At 48.1% G+C, this 23,450-nt stretch overlaps 1 protein-coding gene and 1 pseudogene across 1 annotated transcript in view; both read left to right on the top strand.

The window, feature by feature from the left end:
• The window catches only part of slc27a4 (solute carrier family 27 member 4), a 55,889-nt gene extending 41,391 nt beyond the window's left edge, over positions 1-14,498 (top strand). Inside the window, exons 8-12 of the mRNA XM_048558916.2 lie at positions 2,856-2,982; positions 4,749-4,886; positions 8,632-8,796; positions 10,938-11,084; positions 13,369-14,498. Of these exons, the coding sequence (XP_048414873.2) occupies positions 2,856-2,982; positions 4,749-4,886; positions 8,632-8,796; positions 10,938-11,084; positions 13,369-13,526 (735 nt within the window). The 3' untranslated portion in view covers positions 13,527-14,498. The remainder of the gene's footprint in view (positions 1-2,855; positions 2,983-4,748; positions 4,887-8,631; positions 8,797-10,937; positions 11,085-13,368) is intronic.
• Positions 14,499-14,634: 136 nt separating this feature from the next.
• LOC132206037 (ferritin heavy chain B-like) lies at positions 14,635-16,437 on the top strand (annotated as a pseudogene).
• The last annotated feature ends 7,013 nt before the right edge of the window (positions 16,438-23,450 follow it).

Below are 23,450 nucleotides of genomic sequence, written 5' to 3'. Positions count from 1 at the left end.
AGGTGGTGAGGGCGGGCAGGGAGACGTGGGGCCGGGCTGAGGGCGGGCAGGGAGACGTGGGGCCGGGCTGAGGGCGGGCAGGGAGACGTGGGGCCGGGCTGAGGGCGGGCAGGGAGACGTGGGGCCGGGCTGAGGGCGGGCAGGGAGACGTGGGGCCGGGCTGAGGGCGGGCAGGGAGACTTGGGACCAAGGTCTACCTGACTGATTCCTGGGATGGACGAACTGATATATGAACAGAGACTGGATCAGCTAGGATTATATTCTCTGGACTTTAGAACAATGAGGGAGTAATTTCATAGAAACCTACAAAGTTCGAACAGGGCTCGGTACAGGGTAAATGCAGGAAGAATGTTCCCAATGACTGGAACCAGGGGGTCACAGTCTGAGGATACAGAGGGGCCGTTGAGATGAGGAGAAATGTCATCACCCAGAGAGTGGTGAGCCAGTGGGATTCTCTGTCATAGAAAACAGTTGCGGATAAAAAATTTTGAATGTTTACCTTGAGTACCTTCAGTCTCAAGGTGCTGGGAGAGATCTGGAAAGGGGAGAAGAGAGGCAGGTTTGGTTGGGGGTGTGGATGTGGGGGTGCGGTTGGGGAAGCAAAAGCAAGAGTTGAGTAATTGACAATTGGCCATTAAAAACATCTCATTGTGTCCTGGCGAGACGGGAGGAGTCTGTTCAGCCCAGTGAATCCCTGCGGTGCAGTCCCGTCAGTCCGGTTTCCCCATAGTCTTTCTTGAGAGCCGTATAATCTCTATAGTGTGGAAAGAGGCCATTTGGCCCATCGAGTCCACACTGACCGTCTGAAGAGCACCCCCCACCCCACAGAATCCCCACATCCCACCCCCCCACAGAATCCCCACATCCCACCCCCCCACAGAATCCCCACATCCCACCCACAGAATCCCCACATCCCCTCCTACCCTCTGCCTGTAACCCCACATTTCCCATGGCCAATCCACCCAACCTGCATAGCTTCATGGAAACTCGCGCAGATACAGGGAGAATGTGCAAACCCCACACAGAAGCTGGTATCGAACCCAAGTCCCTGGCGCTGTGAGGCCAAAGTGCTAACCACTGAGCCACCGTGCCGCTCCCTCTCCTGGGATGAAGTTCCTCTCCCTCAAATGTCAAGCTTTGTGCTGCAGAAATTCTGGAATATTTTCTGACCGCCGTTCCCGATAAGCTGCTGGGAGTTTCTGTGCAGCTGTTGTTTCCGATTTCTCTTTCTCTCCTAAATTTGCTTCACACGTTAGCGGCCTCCCTGCCCTCTTCCCCACCAGCTCAGTAAAACAGGCAATCCCTGTGTGCTGCTCCAGCCCTTCGGTCCCCGGGGAAAGCTGAACAGCTCCAGCTCTGACCCCTTGTGGATCCCCTCACACCCTTGACCCTGAGCCTACAGATGCCTGAACCCAATGCTCTGGAATTCCCTTCCTCCCTGCCTCCGCCCCGCCAACTCCCTCTTCTCCTGAGAGAGCATCCTTAACGCTGACCTCCTTCACCTGAGATTTTGGTTAATCTTCTCCGTTGGGCTGCCTGCCTGTTGTTGTCGGATTTCATTCCTGTGAAGCACCTTGGGACATTTTATCATATTCAAGGTGCAATATAGAAACATAGGTGCAGGAGTGGGCCATTCAGCCTATCGAGCCTGCTCTACCATTCAGTATGATCATGGCCACTCATCCAGCTTAGTCCCCTGTTCCTGCTTTCTTCACATACTCTTTGATCCCTTTAGCCCTAAGAACTGTATCCAGTTCCTTCTTGAAAACATTCAGTGTTTTTTGTCCTCAACTGTTTTCTATGACAGAGAATTCCACTGGCTCACTACTGTCTGGGTGAAGACATTTCTCTTCATCTCAATGGCCCATGCTGTATCCTCAGATTGTGACCCCCTGGTTCCAGTCATTGGGAACATCCTTCCTGCGTTTACCCTGTGCCGAGCCCTGTTAGAACTTTATAGCTTTCTATGAAATTACTCCTTCATTCTTCTAAACTCCAGAGAATGTAATCCTAACTGATCCAGTCTCTGTCCATATATCAGTTCTTCCATCCCGAGAATCAGTCAGGTAAACCTTAGACACACTCCCTCCATAGTTAGAACATCCTCCCTCAGGTAAGGAGACCAGAACTGCGCGCACACCCCTCCAGGTGTGGTCTCACCAAGGCCTCGTACAGTTGCAGCAAGATATCCCTGCTCCTGTACACGAATCCCCCTCCCTCTATGAAGACCCACGGCCTATTTGTTTCATTCACTACCTGCTACTTCTGCATTCTTACTGGCAGTGGCTAGTGTACAAAGACTCCAGGTCTCATTCCAGCATCACCCCCCCCCCACTCTTTCTCCACCACCACCCCCCCAAAAAAAATCCCTGTTTCCTAATCGATCACAGTTCGAATAATAACCTGCTTTTTCAGCAATAAGCTGGCATTTATCCACATTATATATTTTGTCTGCCCCATATTTGCCCACTCCCTCGACTTGTCATGTTCCATGAATACAATTTGTTGTCGATAAAATACCTCACAGCTTTCTGGAACTTTCCGCTGAGAATCTGCTGCTGTGTTTGTTGAGAGTGGAACCACAATCTGGTTGGTGTCAGGTTGGCCACCGTTTCTCTTCAGACATTGCAGAAAAGTAACAATTTGCGATTTAATATTTTTTTTTCCTGCTGGCCCGGGGGATCAGGCTGGTTCGCTGAGATCTTTGAGCCCCGGTGTGTGGGCGACACGGCAAGATTCCTGAGGCTTCCCCACTTCTGGGGCAGGCCACGAGGATCCTCGGGAGTTTGGTGGAAACTGCAGGATGCCAGGCTGTGGTTTAAAATGTACCTGCCTTTCACTTCCGTTTTGTGTAGGTTGGTTCTTGTGGATTTAACAGCCGCATCCTGCCATTTGTCTACCCGATCCGATTGGTCAAGGTGAATGAAGACACAATGGAGCTGGTTCGAGGTCCTGACGGGGTTTGCATCCCCTGTAAACCAGGTATCCCATTGGCATCTAGTGGAATCAAGGGTTATGGGGATAAGGCAGGAACAGGATACTGATTGTGGATGATCAGCCATGATCATAATGAATGGTAGTGCTGGCTTGAAGGGCCGAATGGCCTACACCTGCACCTAATGTCTATTAACGGGTTTTCACTGCCCATCTTCGGTGTATGACCAAAATACAACCAAACCTCCTCTTGGTGATAAGAGACAAAATCTCTCGGTGTTTGTGGTGTTCAGTGCAGCTCAGGTGTTACTAACTTAAAGACAGAGAGAGAGAACATGGGTGTGTGCATATGCGTGTGCACATTGTGGTCAGGCCAGCCTTCATTCCACCTAGAGTCAAACAACCTCCTAAAACTCACCCATTAGATTCACCATATTGAAGGAACAATCAGACAATGTAACAGAATGTTGGAACAGCCCTCACCTGAGCTAGGGGCTGCAAGGAGGCAGAGAATCATCACCCTGAGGGTTTCCAGTGACCCAGGGACCAAACTGGACCTGCTGTCCAATTACTGTGGCAACACAGCAGGTCAGAAAGTGAGGTCCTGTGGCCAGTAACTCACCGCCTGACTGCCCAAAGCCTCTCCACCGTCTGCAAGGCACAAGTGATGGAATACCCATCCAGGCGAATGGTGGGGATGCAGCCCCAACAACATTCAGGAAGGCCCACACCACTGGAGCAAAGCAGCCCCACTTGCTTAACATCCAGCCCATCACCTTGAACGTTCACCCTCCACTGCTGAGAATGTACAGTGGCAGCAGTGTGTATCATCTACTCGACGCACTGCAGCAACTCGCAAAAGGTCCTTTAAACAGCACCTTCCAAACCAGTGACCTTCAAACACTTCGAAACAGCCTGGGACACCAGGTTCCCCTCCAGGTTAGTCACCATCCTCGGCCAGAAATATATTGTTGTTCTTTCAGTGTTGCTGGGTCAAATTCGAAGAACACACAGAGCACTTTACTGAGGATAGTTAGGGAGGGCCATCCGGGACTGGCCCAGCTAGTAACAGTCATTTTGTAATGTTATTACTGGGTCCTGTCAGTGACCCTCCCGTCCCGTCTGTGGGATATGCTCTTTGGAGAGTGGTTAAGAGTCAGCCACGTTGCTGTGGGTCTGGAGTCACGTGTAGGCCAGACTGGATAACGATGGTAGATTCGCTGATGAACATTAGTGAACCAAATGGGATTTTAAGACCATGAACAACACGTTAGATTTATTCTAGCGTTCCATTGAGTTTTAGTTTCACCCTCTCTCGTGGAATTTTAACTCTTGGCCCCCTCAGGTTGGCCTGAGGTTATGTATTATGAATGACATGACCATCACTGTGTGACAAATGTTTCCCCAGGCAGGGGGAGGGAGAGAAAAAGCAAAGTTCTTTTCATGGATAGTAGGAACTGCGGACGCTGGAGAATCTGTGATAACAAGGTGTAGAGCTGGATGAACACAGCAGGCCAAGCAGCATCAGAGGAGCAGGAAGGCTGACGTTTCGGGCCTAGATCTAGGTCTAGCCTTCCTGCTCCTCTGCTGCTGCTTGGCCTGCTGTGTTCATTCAGCTCTACACCTTGTTATCTCTAAAGTTCTTTTTATCTTGTTTTTTTGCGAAGAGACTTCTTTCACACCCTGCCTTACAGGGGTGTGGTGCAACATGACCGGTGTCAGCAGGAAGTGTGAACCCACCCCCTCAGTGGGGGATATTGGCGGCAGTCTGACCAACAACTCGGTTTCTCCCTGCCCCCCCCCCCCCCCCCCAGGTGAGGCGGGTCAGTTGGTGGGTCGGATAGTCCAGAGTGACCCCTTGCGGAGGTTCGATGGATACGTCAATGAGACAGCGACCACCAAAAAAATCGCACGCGATGTGTTCAAGAAGGGAGACGCTGCCTACCTGTCGGGTAAGGCTGAGGTGGGGGGATCCCGCGGGGGTATTAAGAGAGGGGACATTGCAGGGGATGACGGGAGGGGACTTGGGGCAGGGGGCAGGGGTTGGATGAGGGAAGGGATGGGGGGGTACACAGTGGGGCCTGAGGGGACGGGGCGCAACAGGGGCTGAGGGAGGGGAACAAGGGAGGGGAACACAGTGGGGGGATGAGGGTGGGGTATGCAGTGGGAGATGAGTGAGGGTGTGGGGAGGGGAATGAAAGGGCTGGACGAAAGTGGGTCTCGGGGGTGCCACCGGGGTGCGGGGGGGACAATGAGAGGGGGTAAGGGGTGGGTGGGGAGGCACGGGAGGGATAAAAGCTAGAGCCCATTGAGCTGCCGCTTTGAGCAGTCTCTTGGGCCTGTCACTGGTTTGGATAAAGAAGGTTCAGAGCCCTAAGCAGGATTGTATTGGGAATGGTGGAGGCTGTGTGAGGAACACCTTCGATGGGGGGAGTCAGGCTGGTTGTCGCAGGGGGAGGGGGTGTGTGTAACGAGGGGTCTTGTGTGTCCATGCACTGTCTGCTTGCATCTTCAGTCCCAATTGGAACCCAGCCCATGCTTAAGATGCTTGAAAGGAGCCTCTGTGTCAGACAGAATCTCAGGCATGCTCCCAGCATGAACCTGCATTAATATAGCGCCTTTCACAATGAAGCTGTTTGACCAGTCCCCTGCCTACCTGTCCTTCTGCTTCCTGATGTGGTTCGCTTTTGTCAGACCTGGTTTTGTGATGTAACTGTGAAGGAATTTGGGACGTTTCAAACAAGAGAATGAGTATACCGTTTGGAAGTGGTGGTCAGCCATTCGGCCCCTTAAGACTGCTCCACAGTCCGATCAGATCACTGCTGTTCTGATTACATCTGACTCCGATTGACCTTTCCCCTCCCCTTGCTCATCAAAATCCATCTGCCTCTGCCTTAAAAACAGTCAAAGATTCTGCTTCCACGGTCTTTTGAGAAAGAGAGATCCCTGGAGGAAAGGAATTCCTCTTTAACTGCTGTAATAATAAATATCTTACTATAAATATTGCGTGAAATGTGTTATTATCAATGCAGACAGTTTTCATTGTAGAATAGGAGCAGGACTGCCCCCTTGAGTCAGCTTCTCTGTTCAATGTGATCTCGTTGTTTCTATTGGAAACATTCATCCAATGTGAAAACATTTGAGAGAAATGGCTGCAGTTTGGCACAAGGTAGTCGTGCTTGGTTGAAGAGCCAGTATAGACTTGACGGGCCAAATGGCCTGCTGCTGCACTGTAACCCTTCTGTGATGTCATCTTTTCTGCTCAGTCCCTCACTTCCTTAGCTGAGCCAAAAAACACTCTGATCTCTGCCCTGAATAAATTCACTGATAGGGGATTCTGAGACTCCGTGAGCCGTTGGGGGTGCGGGGGTGGGGGCAGGAATTTCTCCAGTCCTAATACGGCCACTGGCTTAACCAGAGACAATGAGCCGCCTCTTCTCCAACTACAGTGGGGAACCTCTCAGCTTTGACCATGTGAGATCATGACTTCTGTCTCCTCCACGTGCCAGAAAAGGCCCTTCCTTCCTTCCTTCCTTCCTCCTTCCCTTCCCATCCCCGTCCGGTCGGAACGGGCCCGTCGATGCAGAGATCCATCAGGGCGAAGGCCTTAGATTGCACATTTCACTCTGCTTTGGCATAGAGACCAATATAAAACATTTGCCATTTGATTACCTCTAGTCAGCCATTGCAGATCTCGGACTTTTTCAGACCCTGTGCACTGCTGGGCTGCTCTAAATGATGTAAACAAAATGCGACACTCCCTTTCCCTGACACACTTTGGGCACGTGAAAAGCCATTGAGGTTGCTGGCACTGTCACATTTTGGTGATAGGGGCCCTTGGAAACTGAGGCAAACTCCAATTACGACCCTCCCACGAAGTTACAAACCTCATTAAAAAGGCTCTTGGCTCTGGCGGTTGCTTCGGAAACATTAATGTTACAACATGGAATCAGATATAGCACAGTGTGGAGCTGGAGGAACACAGCAGGCCAGGCAGCATTGAAGGACCGAGCAAGTTGACGTTTCGGGTCAGGACCCTTCATCAGAAATGATTTCTGAAGAAGGGTCCCGACCCGAAACGTCAGCTTTCCTGCTCCTCTGATGCTGCCTGGCCTGCTGTGTTCCTCCAGCTCCACACTGTTGGAGTCAGAGATAACACATCAGTAGATCATGCTATCTCTGGCCTTCATGTTGTGACTCACTCAATCATTTGACTCCATAGCCTAAAGAGTAACACTTACTCTCCCATTCTGACATTTCCGGGGAGGCTCATGTGTCTGGTTTTCTTGATGTAATGTGGGTCAGGTTGGGGTGTATCGGCTGGAGTTTAGCAGAATGGGAGGGTGACCTTGTTTAAGATACAAGATCCTTAAGGCATGTGGCTGGATGAATGCTGGGAGAAGGCTGTGTCTCTCCTTGTCAGAGAGACTAGAACGAGGGCCCACAGTTTAAATGAAGAGGTCTCTTGTTTTGAGCATCGTGGAGAGAAGAATTTTCTTTCTCTCGGGTGGTTGAGAGACTGGAACTTTCTCCTCCAGAGAGCAGAGGAGACAACAGCTGAGTTCAAAAACCTCTTGGTTAACGAGGCATTGGGGAGTAAATAGAAAAGTAGAGATCACAATTGGATCAGCTGTGACTTTATTAAATAAAGGAACAGGCTCGAGGGCCTAAAGGCCGCCTCTTGCTCCTAATTTGTGTGTTTGCATCCTGTAAAGATTCAATCTAATGTCTGAAGAACCAATGGACCATTGCAAACCCCCTCAAAATATATCCAGGAGATAGCTTGGACCCACCTTTTTAATCATATTTAAAGGCAAGTGTAAGGCACTGTGTTCCAGATGTAATTTGATTGGTCAAACTTCTAAGCTTTAAGCAAAATACACTTTTATTTTAACTGTGGCATTTAAAAAAACCCACCAAAACAAAAATTGGTACATCTTTATAACTCTGTCAGAATATTTATCAAAATAATACATTAACCACTACTTTATCAACTGTTCCAATACAGCAGCATACCATAAACACACCCTTGGCACAGGCACATTCAGCAAAACCAATTTCTCTTACTTGCCATCTGCAACCCAGAAGAAAGGAAAAACCAAATCTGGCAGCAGAGAGAGAGCTGTATAGAGTAGCTTCAACTCTTTTAAAAACCCCAACTTCAACTGAAAACTGACTGATGTTTAGAAATTTTGAGAAGATAATGCTGTTTGTACAACAGGAACGATGTTACCCAGTTCAACTCATTGCCCTCGCTCACCTTTCAGATGTTGCTGTGTAGTTTTGTGCGCTGTGCTGTTATTTGTGTCGTCCCTTTATTCTGCAGTTGAGGATGTTAGCTTGCTGTGTCTGACCAGGGACTGCTTGACCTGTTGGAAATGCTCCCTGCAACATTCAGTTATTGCATAGGCACGGATGCCCTGTAGCAACAAACCCTTGCTCCTCGGCTTTGGAAGCGTCTAACAGAAAGCCTGTTACATTACTCAGTCGCAGCCCTGGAATCTTTCCCCAATGGTGCAGTCCTTTACTCCTACAAGCCTTCAATCCAACTTCTTTTTGTTTCCGAATCTGTTTGCGCTGCGTGTTGAGCCGGTGCATTGGTATGTTGAGTGTGGTGTGGATTTTGTTGGCTGTGCCTTTCTCTGTATCCGGCTCTGAGCGCTCACTGCAGGTTGCTTGCTGCCCTGTTGCCTGTAGGTGATGTCCTGGTCATGGACGAGTATGGCTACATGTATTTCCGAGATCGGACAGGGGACACTTTCCGTTGGAAAGGTGAGAACGTCTCGACGATGGAGGTGGAGGGGACGCTGAGTCAGATCCTCGGCATGACGGACGTGGCGGTGTATGGGGTAGAGGTGCCAGGTAAGTCTGTTTAGGTGTCACCCGGAAAGAGGGAGTTGGTTACTGGACACTGAGCCCCCCCCCCCCGACCCCCACTATGTCTGTATGGACCGAGCCCCCAGCGCCCCACCTGGCAGGAATTCGGATGGCCCTGATCACCCATCTGTCAGGGGTGGAGAGGTGCGGGCATGCAGATTGCAGTTGGGTGAGGGTGCTGCTGTGATGCCTACCGTAGAGGAATTGCCAGGCACCTGCAGTAGTGAGGCACTGGTGTGTAGTTGGTGCCTGTCCACTGTTGGTTGCCGTCTCTGGTGGTGGGGAGTAAGGGGAGGGAGTGGGGATGGGGGCGGGGGTGGGGGGCAGTGTTTAGAAAAATTGGGCAAGGAGTAACAAGAGTGATCCTGTCTTCACTGAGAGTGTAGACCGGGAGGGGGTCCGGTTAGACACTCCTGCCTGTTTGGCCAGTCAGTGGGGAACTGATCGAACCCTGTGTGTGACCAGCTCCTGCCCCGTTATGTCCTGGCTTTGCTCTGGCTCTCAAATCCAGCTGCCTCACTTGTGAAATTTACAATTGATCAGGGATGACTCCGAGTGAGGAGTTTCAGACTTTCCCACCCTTTGTGGGTAGAAGAGTTTCCTGATTTCAGGAATGAAATATCCACCTCAAAATTTCAAACTGACCCTCAACCCAGCACTAACCAGTGTACACGGCTTCCCTCCATGCCTTAAACACCTTTTAAATATCTCTATGGTTCATCTGTACAAAGCATGGTCTGGGTGACTGCTTCACAGAATGCTTACCTTCTGCTTGCAAACAAGACTCTTGGCTTCCTGTTGCCTGTCACTTCAACCCTACGACACCATTCCCTGGTCAATATCTCTGTCTCAGGCTTGTTGCAGTGCTCCAGCAAAGTTGGAGGAACAACACTATCTTCCACATGGGGACCCAGCAGCTTCTGGACTTAATATAGAGTGCAATAACTTTAGGGCTTGTGCCCTTTTTTCCCCTCAGCCCCACACACCATGCCTCGCCACCACATGGTCTGCTAAAACACACCAGCCATTGTCAGTCACTAACAGTACCCATTAGGAGCTATTCCTTTCCCCAGGCTGACCTTGTAACCACTCCTTTGTCCAACTGTGTTCTCGCGCTCTCTCGCTCTCGCTGTCCAGCCATCATTTACTACCCCCCCCTCCCCCCCCCCGCCCCCGAACAGCCACTGGATCTTTTGTATGGGAAACAGCGTTTTCCCAGCTCCCGTCAGTTCTGATGAAGGGTCATTGGACTTGAATCATTAACTCTGTCTCTGAGTCCACAGAGGCAGTCAGACCTGCTGAGTTTCTCCATCATTCTGTGCTTTTTTTTCCCCAGATTTCCATCATCTGCAGTATTTTGCCTTCATTCAAGGTCCTCATTTTTAAAAAAACAAATGCCTTGATAGGATGTGGGTGACATCGGTCCTTGTTTTCCATCCTTAACTGCCCCGTCACGTACCAAGTTTTTTTCTATATTCGTTCATGAGATGAGGGCATCGCTGGCCAGGCAGGATTTATTGCCCAGAGGGCAGTTCAGAGTCAACCACATTGCTGTGGCTCTGGAGTCACATGTGGGCCAGACCAGGTAAGGATAGCAGTTTCCTTCCCTAAAGGACATGAGTGAACCAGACGGGGGTTTTTCACTGATAATTTCATGGTGCACACGGACTACATTTCAAATCCAGACTTGCACTGATTATATTTCAATACCCACCAGCTGCAGTGAGACTCCGAACCTTTCATGTCCCAACTAGACTGATGTTCCCACTACACCACCAATTCTACTGATGAGACATTGATAGCAGGAAAGTCTTTGGCTCTCACCCAACCTCATGAGGGACAGTACCTCGGTGGTCTAAGTGTATCTCGACGAGGAAGGCTTAAGCTTGAGCAGAGCGCCTACTTCTGGTCACTGTCAGAAATGTGCTATGGGAAGTATGCTTGTGTGGGTGGCAGTGGGAAGGGGGCGGTTCAGGGATTTTTAGTTTTTCTTCTTCTGACTCTTTCATTTTGAAAGTTCCTGAATGAGTACAGTTCCAAGAACACACTGCCCAGGTCAAGGCTGCTTGGCACCACGCCCCCTGGTGAGTAACTTGTGCCTTGTTGGTTACTGTCCCCCATTTCAGGTGCAGAAGGTAAAGCTGGAATGGCTGCTATAGCGGACCCTAACAATCAGATCGACCTGGAGACATTCTACACTGACCTGGAAGTCGCTTTACCTCCTTATGCACGACCCATGTTCCTGCGATTATTACCAGCAGTGAGTAAAACAGGTATGAGACACGAATCTTCTGCATCTGTCATCATGTCCATTTCACCTGTGTTTTATTTTTAAGATACTGATAGCAGTAAGAGAATTCAACAAATTACTCGCTCGGGTTGTAATGGCTGTTATTGTTCAGGAACAACAGCCAAGGCATTGCAGGAAGCTCAGCCATTCCCATGGCACTGTCCTGTAATGGTAGGATTACAGCAACATGCTCATTCGCTACCATCCCTCTGTCAGTGCAATGCAACATCGATTTACAGCACCTTTTAACGAGGCAGCATTCCCTCTGCGCTGACCCTCCCTCCTTCAGCGCTGCACTCACGGTGCTAACTCTCGTCACATTCTCAGCCCTCTGGATTGGATCTTGACCTTTGAACCTTCCAACTCTCGGCAGGGTTGGGGTGAGGGGCTGATATGTGCTGCATGCTACTGAGCTGCAGAGCAATTAAAAGTAGTGCCTTGGGGAGTGGTGTTGAGCAGAGACCTGGGTTGGGGGGCGGGGGGGGCGGGGGTGGGGTGTGCGCAGTTCAGTTACATACTTTGAAGTTTGCATCACAGGTAGACAGGGTGGTTCAGAAAGTGTTGAACACACTTGCTTTCATTGCCCAGACCTTTGGGTATAGGAGTTGGGAAATTTTGTTCAGACCTCTTCTGGAGTAGTGTCATCCGCTGTTCCCGTGGTCGCTACCTCTACATTGGGGAAACCAAGCGGAGGCTTGGGGACCGCTTTGCAGAACACCTACGCTTGGTTCGCAAAAAACAACTGCACCTCCCAGTCGTGAACCATTTTAACTCCCCCTCCCATTTCTTAGACAACATGCCCATCCTGGGCCTCCTGTAGTGCCACAATGATGCCACCCGAAGGTTGCAGGAACAGCAACTCATATTCCGCTTGGGAACCCTGCAGCCCAATGGTATCAATGTGGACTTCACCAGCTTCAAAATCTCCCCTGCCCCCACTGCATCCCAAAACCAGCCCAGCTCATCCCCACCTCCCTAACCTGTTCTTCCTCTCACCTATCCCCTCCTCCCACTTCAAGCCGCACCCCCATTTCCTACCTACTAACCTCATCCCACCCCCTTGACCTGTCCATCCTCCCCGGGCTGACCTATCCCCTCCCTACCGCCCCACCTATACTCTCCTCTACACCTATCTTCTCCTCCATCCATCTTCGGTCTGCCTTCCCCTTTCTCCCTATTTATTTCAATAGACAATAGGTGCTAGAGTAGGCCATTCGGCCCTTTGAGCCAGCACCATCATTCATTATGATCATGGCTGATCATCCACAATCAGTATCCTGTTCCTGCCTTATCCCCATAACCCTGATTCCACTATCTTTAAGAGCTCTATCCATCTCTTTCTTGAAAGTATCCAGAGAGTTGGCCTCCACTGCCTTCTGGGGCAGTGCATTCCATATATCCACCACTCTCTGGGTGAAGGAGTTTTTCCTCAACTCTGTTCTAAATGGCCTACCACTTATTTTTAAACTGTGTCCTCTGTTTCTGGACTCACCCATCAGCGGAAGGATGCTTCCTGCCTCCAGAGTGTCCAATCCCTTAATAATCTTGTATGTCTCAATCAGGTCCCCTCTCATCCTTCTAAACTCAAGTGTAGAATCCTCTCCCCATCCCCCTTTTTTTCGGTGAAGGGTCTAGGCCTGAAACGTCAGCTTTTGTGCTCCTAAGATGCTGCTTGGCCTGCTGTGTTCATCCAGCTCCACACTTTTTTATCTCGGATTCTCCAGCATCTGCAGTTCCCATTATCTCCAATTCTGGTCGCTCTGCTTTAGGAAAGATGTTACTGAGCTGGAGAGGCTTCCAGAACGATTTACCACAATATTGCTGGGAATGGAGGAGGGCTGGAGTTATGGGGTGGTGATGGATAGGCTGGGGGTTTTTTCACGAGAGCATAGGAGGCTGAAGGGTAACCTTATAGAGGGTTATAAAACAGTGAGGGCAGTAGATAATGTGAATTCAAGAGTAGGGGTGGCGTAGTTTTAAGGTGAGAGGAGAAAGATTGATCAAGTACATGCGGGGGTGCAGTTCTTTAACACACAGTGGAAGTGGTGAATGTGGGTACAGTTACAATGTTTAAAAGATACTTGGATAAATCCATGAACAAGAAATGTTTTCAGGGATATGGGCCAAACGCAGGCACATGGGACGAGTTTATTTTGGGATGACAGTTGGCGAGGACGGGTTGGAGCAGAGGGTCTGTTTCCATGCTGCATGGCTCAATAATTGCTTTCCTGACACTGACTTTACACTCGGTGCTTTCACATTCGCAGGAACGTTCAAATTCCAAAAAACAGACATGAGAAAGGAAGGGTTCGACCCAAGAAACATTAAAGACAGACTTTATCTCCTGGATCAAAAACAGCGAACGTACGTCCGATTGGATGAAGAGCTGTTCAGAAGTATCCAATCAGGGAAACAGAAGTTGTGATGAAAACTCATTGATGTATCTCTAACTTTGTTTACCTCAGTCTTACTGCTGTCAGTAGCCAGAAAAAGCAAAAGGAATAATTAATTCCATTTCTGTTACTTGACCAGACTTGCATGTACAGGAACTTCACAGAGAATTCCATTATTTTTCTTTAAGTTTATTACAGATTTGCTAGTAATTTATGAAGAACGATTATTACAATTTTGCACAAGAGAATTATAATTAATTTTTATTATCTGTTTTGTTTGGGGTGGTGATCTTCAGTTAGGGTAAAGTTTTTATTTATTGGTTTCTTCGACAGAGCCTGTGTAGCATCTTCGAGTGTTTGAACGCTTAATTAAACAGGTTCCACAACGGGACACAAGCTGTCACCGGTTCATCTCCATCTAAACCCTCCCTCAGTCCTGGTCCTTTTACGCCTATCAGCTTATTGTTCCCGGATACAGGGAGGGATGCGTACAGGTAGCAGTCCTCATTGCTAAGGAAGGATCCATTCACCACTTCTATATTTAACACACCTAGTACCGGACGGGGGTGGGGAGCGTGGTGCCATCGCAGGGTCGGCGCTGAGGGAGCACGGTGCCATCGGTGACACAGATTCACTCGAGTGACTCCTGCCATGGGGGTGCTAAAATCTTACAGTTTTGAAGTAGATTTGTAGGTCGGTTTGTGGGTATTGAGGTTGGGTGGCTCACTGAGCTGGTTTCTTGTTCCGCAGACATTTCGTTACCATGCTGGGTAACATCCTCAGTGCAGCCCCTGATGACGCGTCGGTGTGTTTTCCCGCCTGGTTTTTAAACTCTGGGGTCCGTTGAGCTGGATTGCCTCACTTCCGGTTTTCCTTCGTAGTGGAATGTATATGGGGTCGAGTTTAATAATGGCTTCCTTCGTAGAGTGCCAGGCTTCTAGGAATTCCCATGCCTGTCTCTGCTTCGCTTGTCCCAGGATTTTGGTGTTGTTCTCCACCCCGCCCCCCCCCGCCAAAGTGGTATCTGCAATGTCCCCCTCCCCTCCCTGTCAGAAAGCAGAGGGAAAGCAGAGTTTAAATTGCTGGAGAAACTCAGCAGGTCCGGCAGCTTCTGTGGAGAGGGAAAGCAGAGTTAACATCTTGAGTCCAATATGACTTCTTAAGAGTTCTGGAGAAAAGGTAAGACATTGCTATCAAGTCGAAATGCTCAGCGAGCCAGTGCAGGCACGATGGGCAGAGTGGCCTTCAGCACCCTAACAATTCTGTAAACTGATATCTCTCAGGCCCTGTTCATCTGTATTTAAGGGACTGCCCCTGGGTGGGGCTAACCAGTTGTCAGTTGCCTCTAAGTTGTGGATCATCATGCTTCAAGCTGTACAAGGGGAAGTACACGTTGAGGTCTTCACAAGGACTCTTTGTGTATCTCTGATGCAATGCAATTAGCCATTAAGCCCAATGTAACCATCCTGTCCTGTTGATCAATGTTAAGCCTGACTTCTGCTACAGAGCTCTGTAGCTGACCTTCCCATGTGGCCCCAGTCACTTAGATAAGCCGCAATAAGGAGCATTACTCCCACTCAATACACCCAAGGCATGAAACTGATGGAATTCCGGAATAGTTGTGGAGGCCAAGTCCTCCTGCAGGACACCAAGAAGCTAGAGCAAGAGCAGTGGAGGATTGGCCTGGAGGCAATGCAGAGAGCTCGACAGCTGGAGAAGGTTGTGAACCAGAGTCGACTGGATCTGCACAACTCTCCTCTGGCAAAATGGACTGTCCTCTCTGTGACTTCCTGGTGTCTCACTACTTGAATGAGCAAACGAAGATGATCAAGGAGCTGAGAGATCACATCAGCAACCTGAAGAGACTGGGAGACCCTGAGGATGGTACCTGTTTGACAAACTCACCCTGCAGGAGAGGGACTAAACTGACAGCAGGCTACAATTTGAAATCACTTCGAAACTGAACGGCCTCTCTTCACGTTCAGCTTGTGAACTGATGTATGCAGCTGATATCGGCCTCTATGTACTCACCACCACCACCACAGTGTGAAAGTAACCCCTTAAAACCCAGCTGCTGTCCTGATGGAACCTGTCCTTGCCTTTTATCGATGAGGCTGAGCATAAAGCTCCAGCTAAATGACTTTCACCTTCTGCTTCAGGCTGTTCAATCCTCTGTGTTGGTATTTGGCCCGTCACACCAAACATGATGCTCTGTTGCTAATTTGGCAGACAGTAGGTTGCACAGCACAGGGAGGGGTCCCAACCCAAAACGTTAACTTTGCTGCTCCTCTGCTGCTGCCTGTCCTGCAGTGTTCCTCCAGCTCCACCTCCATGTGAATTGTGCTGTTTCATTGTTATGTCCTGGAGCTGGAAGCATGATGCAGGGACTGTTACTCCATTAAGCTCACTGCACTGAGTGGGCTCCAAAACCTACTCCATCCCTGCAGCATCCCCTACCTTTGTTGCATTGACCAATCCCCCAATTGCATCCTTTTCTTCCGTTGGTGGCAGCTTCCTGTTGGCTGTGTCATTGGACCCTGAACAGCCAGTAGCCTACTTCAGAAGTCACTTGTTATCACAGAATCCGTACAGTGTGGAAACAGGCCATTCAGCCCAACAAGTCCACTCCGAACAGCATCCCACCCACACCCATTCCCTTCCATTTCTCATGTCTAACCCACTGAACCTAAAGATCCCTGGGCACTCTGGGCAATTTAGCATGGCCAATCGACGCTAGCCTGCACATCCTTGGACTGTGGGAGGAAACCGGAGCACCCAGAGGAAACCCACACAGACATGGGGAGAACGTGCAAACTCCCCACAGGCAGTTGCCCAAGGGTGGAATCGCACCCGGGTCCCTGGCGCTGTGAGGCTGCAGTGCTAACCACTGAGCCACCCATCACTGTTATTTGGTAGAAGCTAATTTGAATTGAATGATTTGTTGTCCCTTGTACTTTACAGTGAATGAACGAGATGATAAAATACAGTGAAAAGCTTCAACTGTCCTCTGCAATGCAGGGCCATTTTGAATTGATTAAGAATAAAAAGATCGACTCTCTTCCAGTTCTACAGTTGGTTGGCTCGGTCATGAGTCCTGAGCCCCGAGCCATTTCATCAACAACATCTATTCTGTCACCCTTCCTCCACTGCCTTACTGCTGCCTGTGCTGTACCCACTAACACTGGGGTTGCCACTTGGCCCGCCATGGTGGCAGTGCAGCCAATGCTGGGTCTTCTGTTGGACCCCACACCCCCCAACTACCCCCACTACCAGGAGCTTCTGGCTCTGTTGCTGTGCTCCATTGATAACCAGGAGTCCTGGTCTGGGCCTACCATTTGTGTATGGCAAGATCCCACAGCAGCTATCCAGGACTAGCGCAAATCACCAAAAGGATTTGTTTACTGTGATAGCGGTGGAGCAGAACACAGGGAGGGAAGGTCTCTCCTTTTTCTTTCAATTTATAAGTGTTTCTTACTATAGTATCACAGGGAGGCCAGACAGAGCTTCAGTTTAACATGGCACCTGAAAGACAGCACTTCTAACATTGCAGCCCTCCCCGAGTACTGCATTGGGGTGTCAGTCAGCTGAACTGCACCTTCTCTTCCTGTCTTTGCTGAGAACCATCCTGCTTATATTGCCATCAGTACCCTGATAGCTCGGACTCCAAACCTATCTTCAACCCACGGCCACCTGCCTGTTTGTTGGTAATGGTACACAGATCCCCCTACCCGATCACCGGATCCCTGACACGATCTGCCCCAGCTGACTGAATGTCCCTGCCCACACACCGCAAGTGAAATGTTTTAATATCACAGCAATTTGTAGCAGGAATGTACGTTACAGGTAATTCCTTACAAACTGTGAAATCCTCCTCTATGTTGTGAAGTGACACTTTAAAGGGCACAACAGAAATTGCTGGAGAAACTCAGCAGGTCCGGCAGCATTGGTGGGAAGAAAGCAGAGTTAATGTCTCGAGTCTGCTGACTTCATCAGGGCTGTTTGCAACTAGGGAAAACGGACAAGTTGTTCATTTTTAATTCCTAATCCGACTCAATCGGAAAAAAAAAGCTGTGGGTACTAGAAGTCAGGAACTCAGAAGTTGGGAAACTCGGAACAGCTCTGACGAAGGGTCATTAGCCCCGTACCATTACCTCTGCTTTTTGTCTTCATAGATGCTGCCAGGCCTAGACACAGAAGATAGGAGCAGGAGGAGGCCATTCGGCCCTTCAAGCCTGCTCCACCATTCATTACGTTCATGGCTGACCATCCAATTCAATACCCAATCCTGCTTTCTCCCCATAATCTTTGATGCCATTCGCCCCAAGTGCTATATCTAGTCACCTCTTGACTACATTCAGTGTTTTGCTATCAATTACTTCCTGTGGCAATGAATACCACAGGCTCACCACACTTTGGGTGAAGAAATGTCTCCTCATCTCCGTCCTACATCGTCTACCCCGAATCCTCATACTGTAGCCCCTGGTCCTGGGCACACCCACCATCAGGAACATCCTCCCTACATTTACCCTGTCCAGTTCTGTTAGAATTTTATAAGACTCTATGTGATATCCCCCCCCCCCCCCCCCCACCTCATTCATTTGAACTCTAACAAAATCAATCCCGACCTGGTCAGTCTCTCCTCCTACGTCTGGAATCAGCCTGTCAAATCTTCGCTGTGTTTTCTTAGCAATTTCTGTTGTTGTTCTTAAAAGAACAAATTTGATAATAGATCGTACAGCTTCTCCCCGAGAATGCTGACAACAATAATCGATATTTCTAATAGCTTTTGGGCAATAGCGGATTAATCATTTGAATGCCGTGCTGTGAAAAGCTGAGAGGTGATTTTTGAGATAGTCAGCCTTATCTCGCCATCACCACCAGAGGGTGGTGTTCATTAATAAAAGTACGTGATGCCCTGTGTCTGCTGCTGACACCACCATTTCTTCCAGAAACAAATAGCAGGCTCTGTTCAAGAAGTATTTGGGTGAAGGGTTAAGGAATCTAGAACTCTCCCTGCGAAATGTTACCAAAGCTGGAGGTTAATCGAAAACTGAGATGGTTGGATTTTTATTAGTTAGAAGGGGAGGTCATGATTTAGGACAGGGGGTACCAGATTTAAAAGAGGGATGAGGAGAAATTACTCGTCTCAACGGATTGTGATTCTGTGAAACTTGCTATTCCGGAAAAACCCAACTGGTTCACTCATGTCCTTTAAGGAAGGAAACTGCCTCCTTACCTGGTCTGGCCTACATGTGACTCCAGACCCACAGCAATTTGGTTGACTCTTAACTGCCCTCTGGGCAAATTAGGGACGGGCAATAAATGCTGCCCAGTCAGTGATGCCGTCATCCCATGAATGAATAAAGAGAAAAAATGTCTCTTCCACTCTCTTCTGTTGGGCAGAAGGTACAAAGTTTGAAAACATGTATTAAATAAATTCAAGAACAGCTTCTTTCCTGCTGTTATCAGACTTTTCAAGATTAATTCTGATCTCTCTCTCTGCAGCTGTAACATTGTGTTCTGCTACCCTGATGCACTTTGTATGGTATAATCTGCCTGTAGAGCATGCAAAACAACACTTTTCACTGTATCTTCACACATGTGACAACAGTCAATCAATTGAGGAAATTTAAGGAGGAAATAGAGTTTTAATTAGTAACGGGTTGGGGGGTTATGGAGAGCGGGCAAGTGGAGTTGAAGCTGAGGTGAGATCAGCCTTGATTGTATCAAATGGTGGAGTAGGCTGGAGGGACTGAATGACCTATTCTTCCCAGTTCTTATGGGTGAGTGTGAAAACAAGGCAGGTTCATGGAGCACCGAAACAAGACTGCTGTGATCTCAGTGTATACTGGATGAGATTTAAGAAGCTGAGCATGCAGCCACACACGCACACACCAAGGTATTATCTTGAAATGGAGCAAGAAGTTCATCCTGCTGGCCCAGCCAATATTTAACTCTCAATTAAAACAGGTTTACACTTCAAACGAGCACAGAAATTGCTGGAGAAACTCAGCAGGTCTGTGGAGAGAGGAACAGAGTTGTCATTTCAGGTCCAGCATTACTTTTCTTGTTTGGTTTTGAAGAACGGTCACATTGAAAGTTTAATACTGTTTCCTCTCTTCACAGATGCTGCCAGGCCTGCTGAGTTTCTCCCAGCAGTCTGTGTTTTTATTTCAGAATCCCCCAGCATCCACAGTACTTTGCTTTTGCTGATCTGTGCTTAGTTGCTCTGCTCCCATGTAAGCAATAGGTAGGAAGACTCCAGAACTGGTCCTCAAGCCTTAGAAATGAGGAGCAGGAATAGTGCCCTTCAAAACTGCTCCACCATCCAAGATGATCATGGCTGATCATCCAACTCAGCACAGAGGAATCTTGTGGAAACCTATACATTCTGACAGAACAAGACAGAATCCATGTAGGAAGGATGTTCCCAAGACAGGGAAGTCTAGAACCAAGGGTCACATCTGAAGGATAAGGGGTAAGCCATTTAGGACTGAGATGAGGAGAAATGTTTTCACCCAGAGAGTGGTGAGCCTGTGGAATTCACTGCCACAGAAGAGGGTTGAGGCCAAAAGATTGGACATTTTCAAGTAAGTTGCCCTGATATTAGGAAGGATGTTATTAATCTGGAAAGGGTACGGAGAAGATTTACAAGGATGTTATGAAGACTGGAGGGTTTAAGTCATAAGGAAAGGCTGGACAGGTCAGGATGTTTATCCCTGGAGTCTCGGATGCTGAGGGGTGAACCTGATAGAGATGTATAATATCATGAAGGACATAGACAGGGGTGAATGGACAATTTCTTTTCTCAGGGTAGGAGAATCCAAAACTGGAGGACGCAGGTTGAAGGCGAGACGGGAATGATTTGAAAGGGAACTCAGAGACATCTTTTTCAGGCAGAGGGTGGTGCGTGTATGGAATGAGCTGCCAGAGGAAGTGGTAGAGGCTGGTACAATTACAACATTTAAAAGACATTTGGACAGATACATGGATGGGAAAGGTTTAGTGGGATAAGGGCCAAATGCAGGCAAATGGGACTAGTTCAGTTTAGGAAGCCTGGTCAGCATGGACGAGTTGGACCAAAGGGTCTGTTTCTGTCCTGAATGACCCTGACTCAAAGGAGTTAGTTTCCTAGGGCTAAAGGGATCAAAGACTATGGGAAGAAAGCAGAAACTGTGTATTGATTTGATTCATTACTGCCACATATAGCACGATACAGTTTCGTGTGCTCTTAACAATTTTTATAGATACACCACAGAAAGCATCCTATCTGGATGCATCACAGTTTGGTCTGGGAATTCCTCTTGCCATGACTGTAAGGAATTACAGAGAGCCGTGAACACAGTTGAGTCTTCACGTAAACCAGCCTCCCATCCATTGACACTGTTGAGACTTCCTGCTGCCTCGGGAAAGCGATCAATGTAATCAAAGACCCCTCCCACCTGGTTATACTCTCTTCCATCAGGCTGAAGATAAAAATGTTTGAAAACATGTACCAACAGATTTAAGGACAGCTTCTTCCCTGCTTTCTTTTTAAGCTCCTAATTTGTTGCATTGTCACAAAACGTTCCTTTGAATATGAAGATTTGCAAAGGTAATATCAGAAATGTGTAGTTATTACAGATCAAGGAAGGAGTGACTGGCTTTTTTTAAAATTTGATTTATTGTGGTCATGTGCCTATAGTGAAAAGTTTTGTTTTACGTGCAGTGCAGGCAGATCATACCATACAAAGTGTATTTGGGTAATTGAACAAAGCCAGGAATACAATGTTACAGCTGCAGAGGTGCACAAAAAGTAACATCAACATTTGATTCAAAAATCTGAGAATCATTGTAAGAAATGTGAGAATTAGATCTGCTGTAGAGAGCTCACAGAGGCACCCTGTAACAGCACCATCTTGAATCGAAACTGGGTGTCTCCTCTGTGGTTAGAGACTGACTGAGGGAGGGACTGAGAACAGGTCTTAAAAATTAAGTAAGTTTTGACAGTGTCCCCACAGAGAGAATGTTTCACCTTCTGCAGAAGGGCCAATCAGAGGCCATTGATAATGAAATAATCACCAAGCAATCCAACAGAAAACCATAAAAGCATTTTCTCCTCTGAGTGGTGAGAGGGTGGAACTTTCTACAACAGGGAGAGGTTGAAGTGAACAGTGTGGATGCATTTAAGGGAAAGCTGGATACACAGAGAGATGGTAATAGGTGGTGATAGATTTACAGAAAGTAGGAGGACCACCAAATGGAGTATTCATACTGACATGGGCTGGTTAGGGCTGAATGGCCTGTTTCTGTACAACATATCATATATAATGATAAAAAGTGTGCTGGTAATTTAAAGGCTGAGATTATTGTATGCATGATATTGTTACTTGGAGATTCATGAACATTACACTGTCCTTTTACTTCTGATTGTTACAGAACAAAACCTGTTTCCAGAGCAATTCAGGCTGAAGCATTGACATGAACATTTCGGACATAAATGTTTCTGACAAAATACACTAACATTTGCTACCTTAGGTACTCTTACACCAATCCTTAAAACATCAGTCTTCTCCACCCATGAGAACATGAGGCATTTTTAAAAGAAGTTGTCCGGGGTTAAGTGGTTTAATTTTTAAAGCCCTTTGTTTAACTAGTTTGCTTTAATTAGAAAATAGAATTCATTGTGAACACAAGGGGCTCCCACCGTGATGCTTCCTGCATCTTGAAGGCCTTGTTGGTATCATTTGAAGTTCTAAGGCTTCCTCTAATCCTTTATTTTTATTCAGTTTTAACTACGCAAAGTGGGAAGGTCAGTGAGGCCCATTGCATGCTTCACTTTCAATTAGCACATGAACAGGGAGACTGCAAAAGGTCTCACATCTCTGACAGAAGCCAGTGATGCAGGGGATCTGCAATTCAAATGTTTCTTCGGATGTTTTAAAGAGACCGTGCCCTTGTTTGTCATGGCTTATGGCCAGGGTCAACTGGGAGAGAGAAAGAGAGAGCGAGTCAAAAAAAAATGCAGGTCTGGTTTTCCCACACAAACAGAATGAAAAACAATTCCCCCATTTTATTCCCAAACATCAAACGTAAAAATTAAAGAAAATGTTGGTTGTGGTTTGATGTTTGATGATTGTGTCCCAAAAATAATCTCAAATTATTCCGTGCTCATCTTTTGGTGGTTATTTATGGTTAAATCAGACTATAGTTGCACTGGAGCTCTTGTGGAGCAGTGGCTATTCTCTGGCTCTGAACGAGAAGCTGCCAAGTTGTTGTCCCACTCGAGGATGTGATGGTCAGGGAAGCTGATTCACAATGTGGCCACTTACAAGTGGATGATCACGTTGGGGAAAGCGTCCCAGTACATGCCAGTGCAAACAGGTGACAACTAGAGAGATAATAAAGCGTGAAGTTGGATGAACACAGCAGGCCAAGCAGCATCTCAGGAGCACAAAAGCTGACATTTCAGGCCTAGACCCTTCATCAGAGAGGGGGATGGGGTGAAGGTTCTGGAATAAATAGGGAGAGAGGGGGAGGCAGACCAAAGATGGAGAGAAAAGAAGATAGGTGGAGAGGAGAGTATAGGTGGGGAGGGGATAGGTCAGTCCAGGGAAGACAGACAGGTCAAGGAGGTGGGATGAGGTTAGTAGGTAGGAGATGGAGGTGCGGCTTGGGGTGGGAGGAAGGGATGGGTGAGAGGAAGAACAGGTTAGGGAGGCAGAGACAGGCTGGGCTGGTTTTGGGATGCGGTGGGGGAAGGGGAGATTTTGAAGCTGGTGAAGTCCACATTTGAGGGTTCTGGAATAAATAGGTTCCGGAGGGAGGAGGGTAACTTCTTCAGGTTAGGCATCCCTCGAAGAGGCTTCGCAGTGAGGTTAAAATAGTATCAGAGATAATTGGAGAGATTCCTGGTGCTGGAAAGCAAAATGGAGCCTCTTCTGGGAATATCCATCACTCCAGAATGTGAAAGTGCA

The sequence above is a fragment of the Stegostoma tigrinum genome, chromosome 29, assembly GCF_030684315.1.
Source record: "Stegostoma tigrinum isolate sSteTig4 chromosome 29, sSteTig4.hap1, whole genome shotgun sequence".
In the NCBI taxonomy this organism is placed as follows: Eukaryota; Metazoa; Chordata; class Chondrichthyes; order Orectolobiformes; family Stegostomatidae; genus Stegostoma; species Stegostoma tigrinum.
This window is presented reverse-complemented; position numbering and strand designations above follow the sequence as displayed.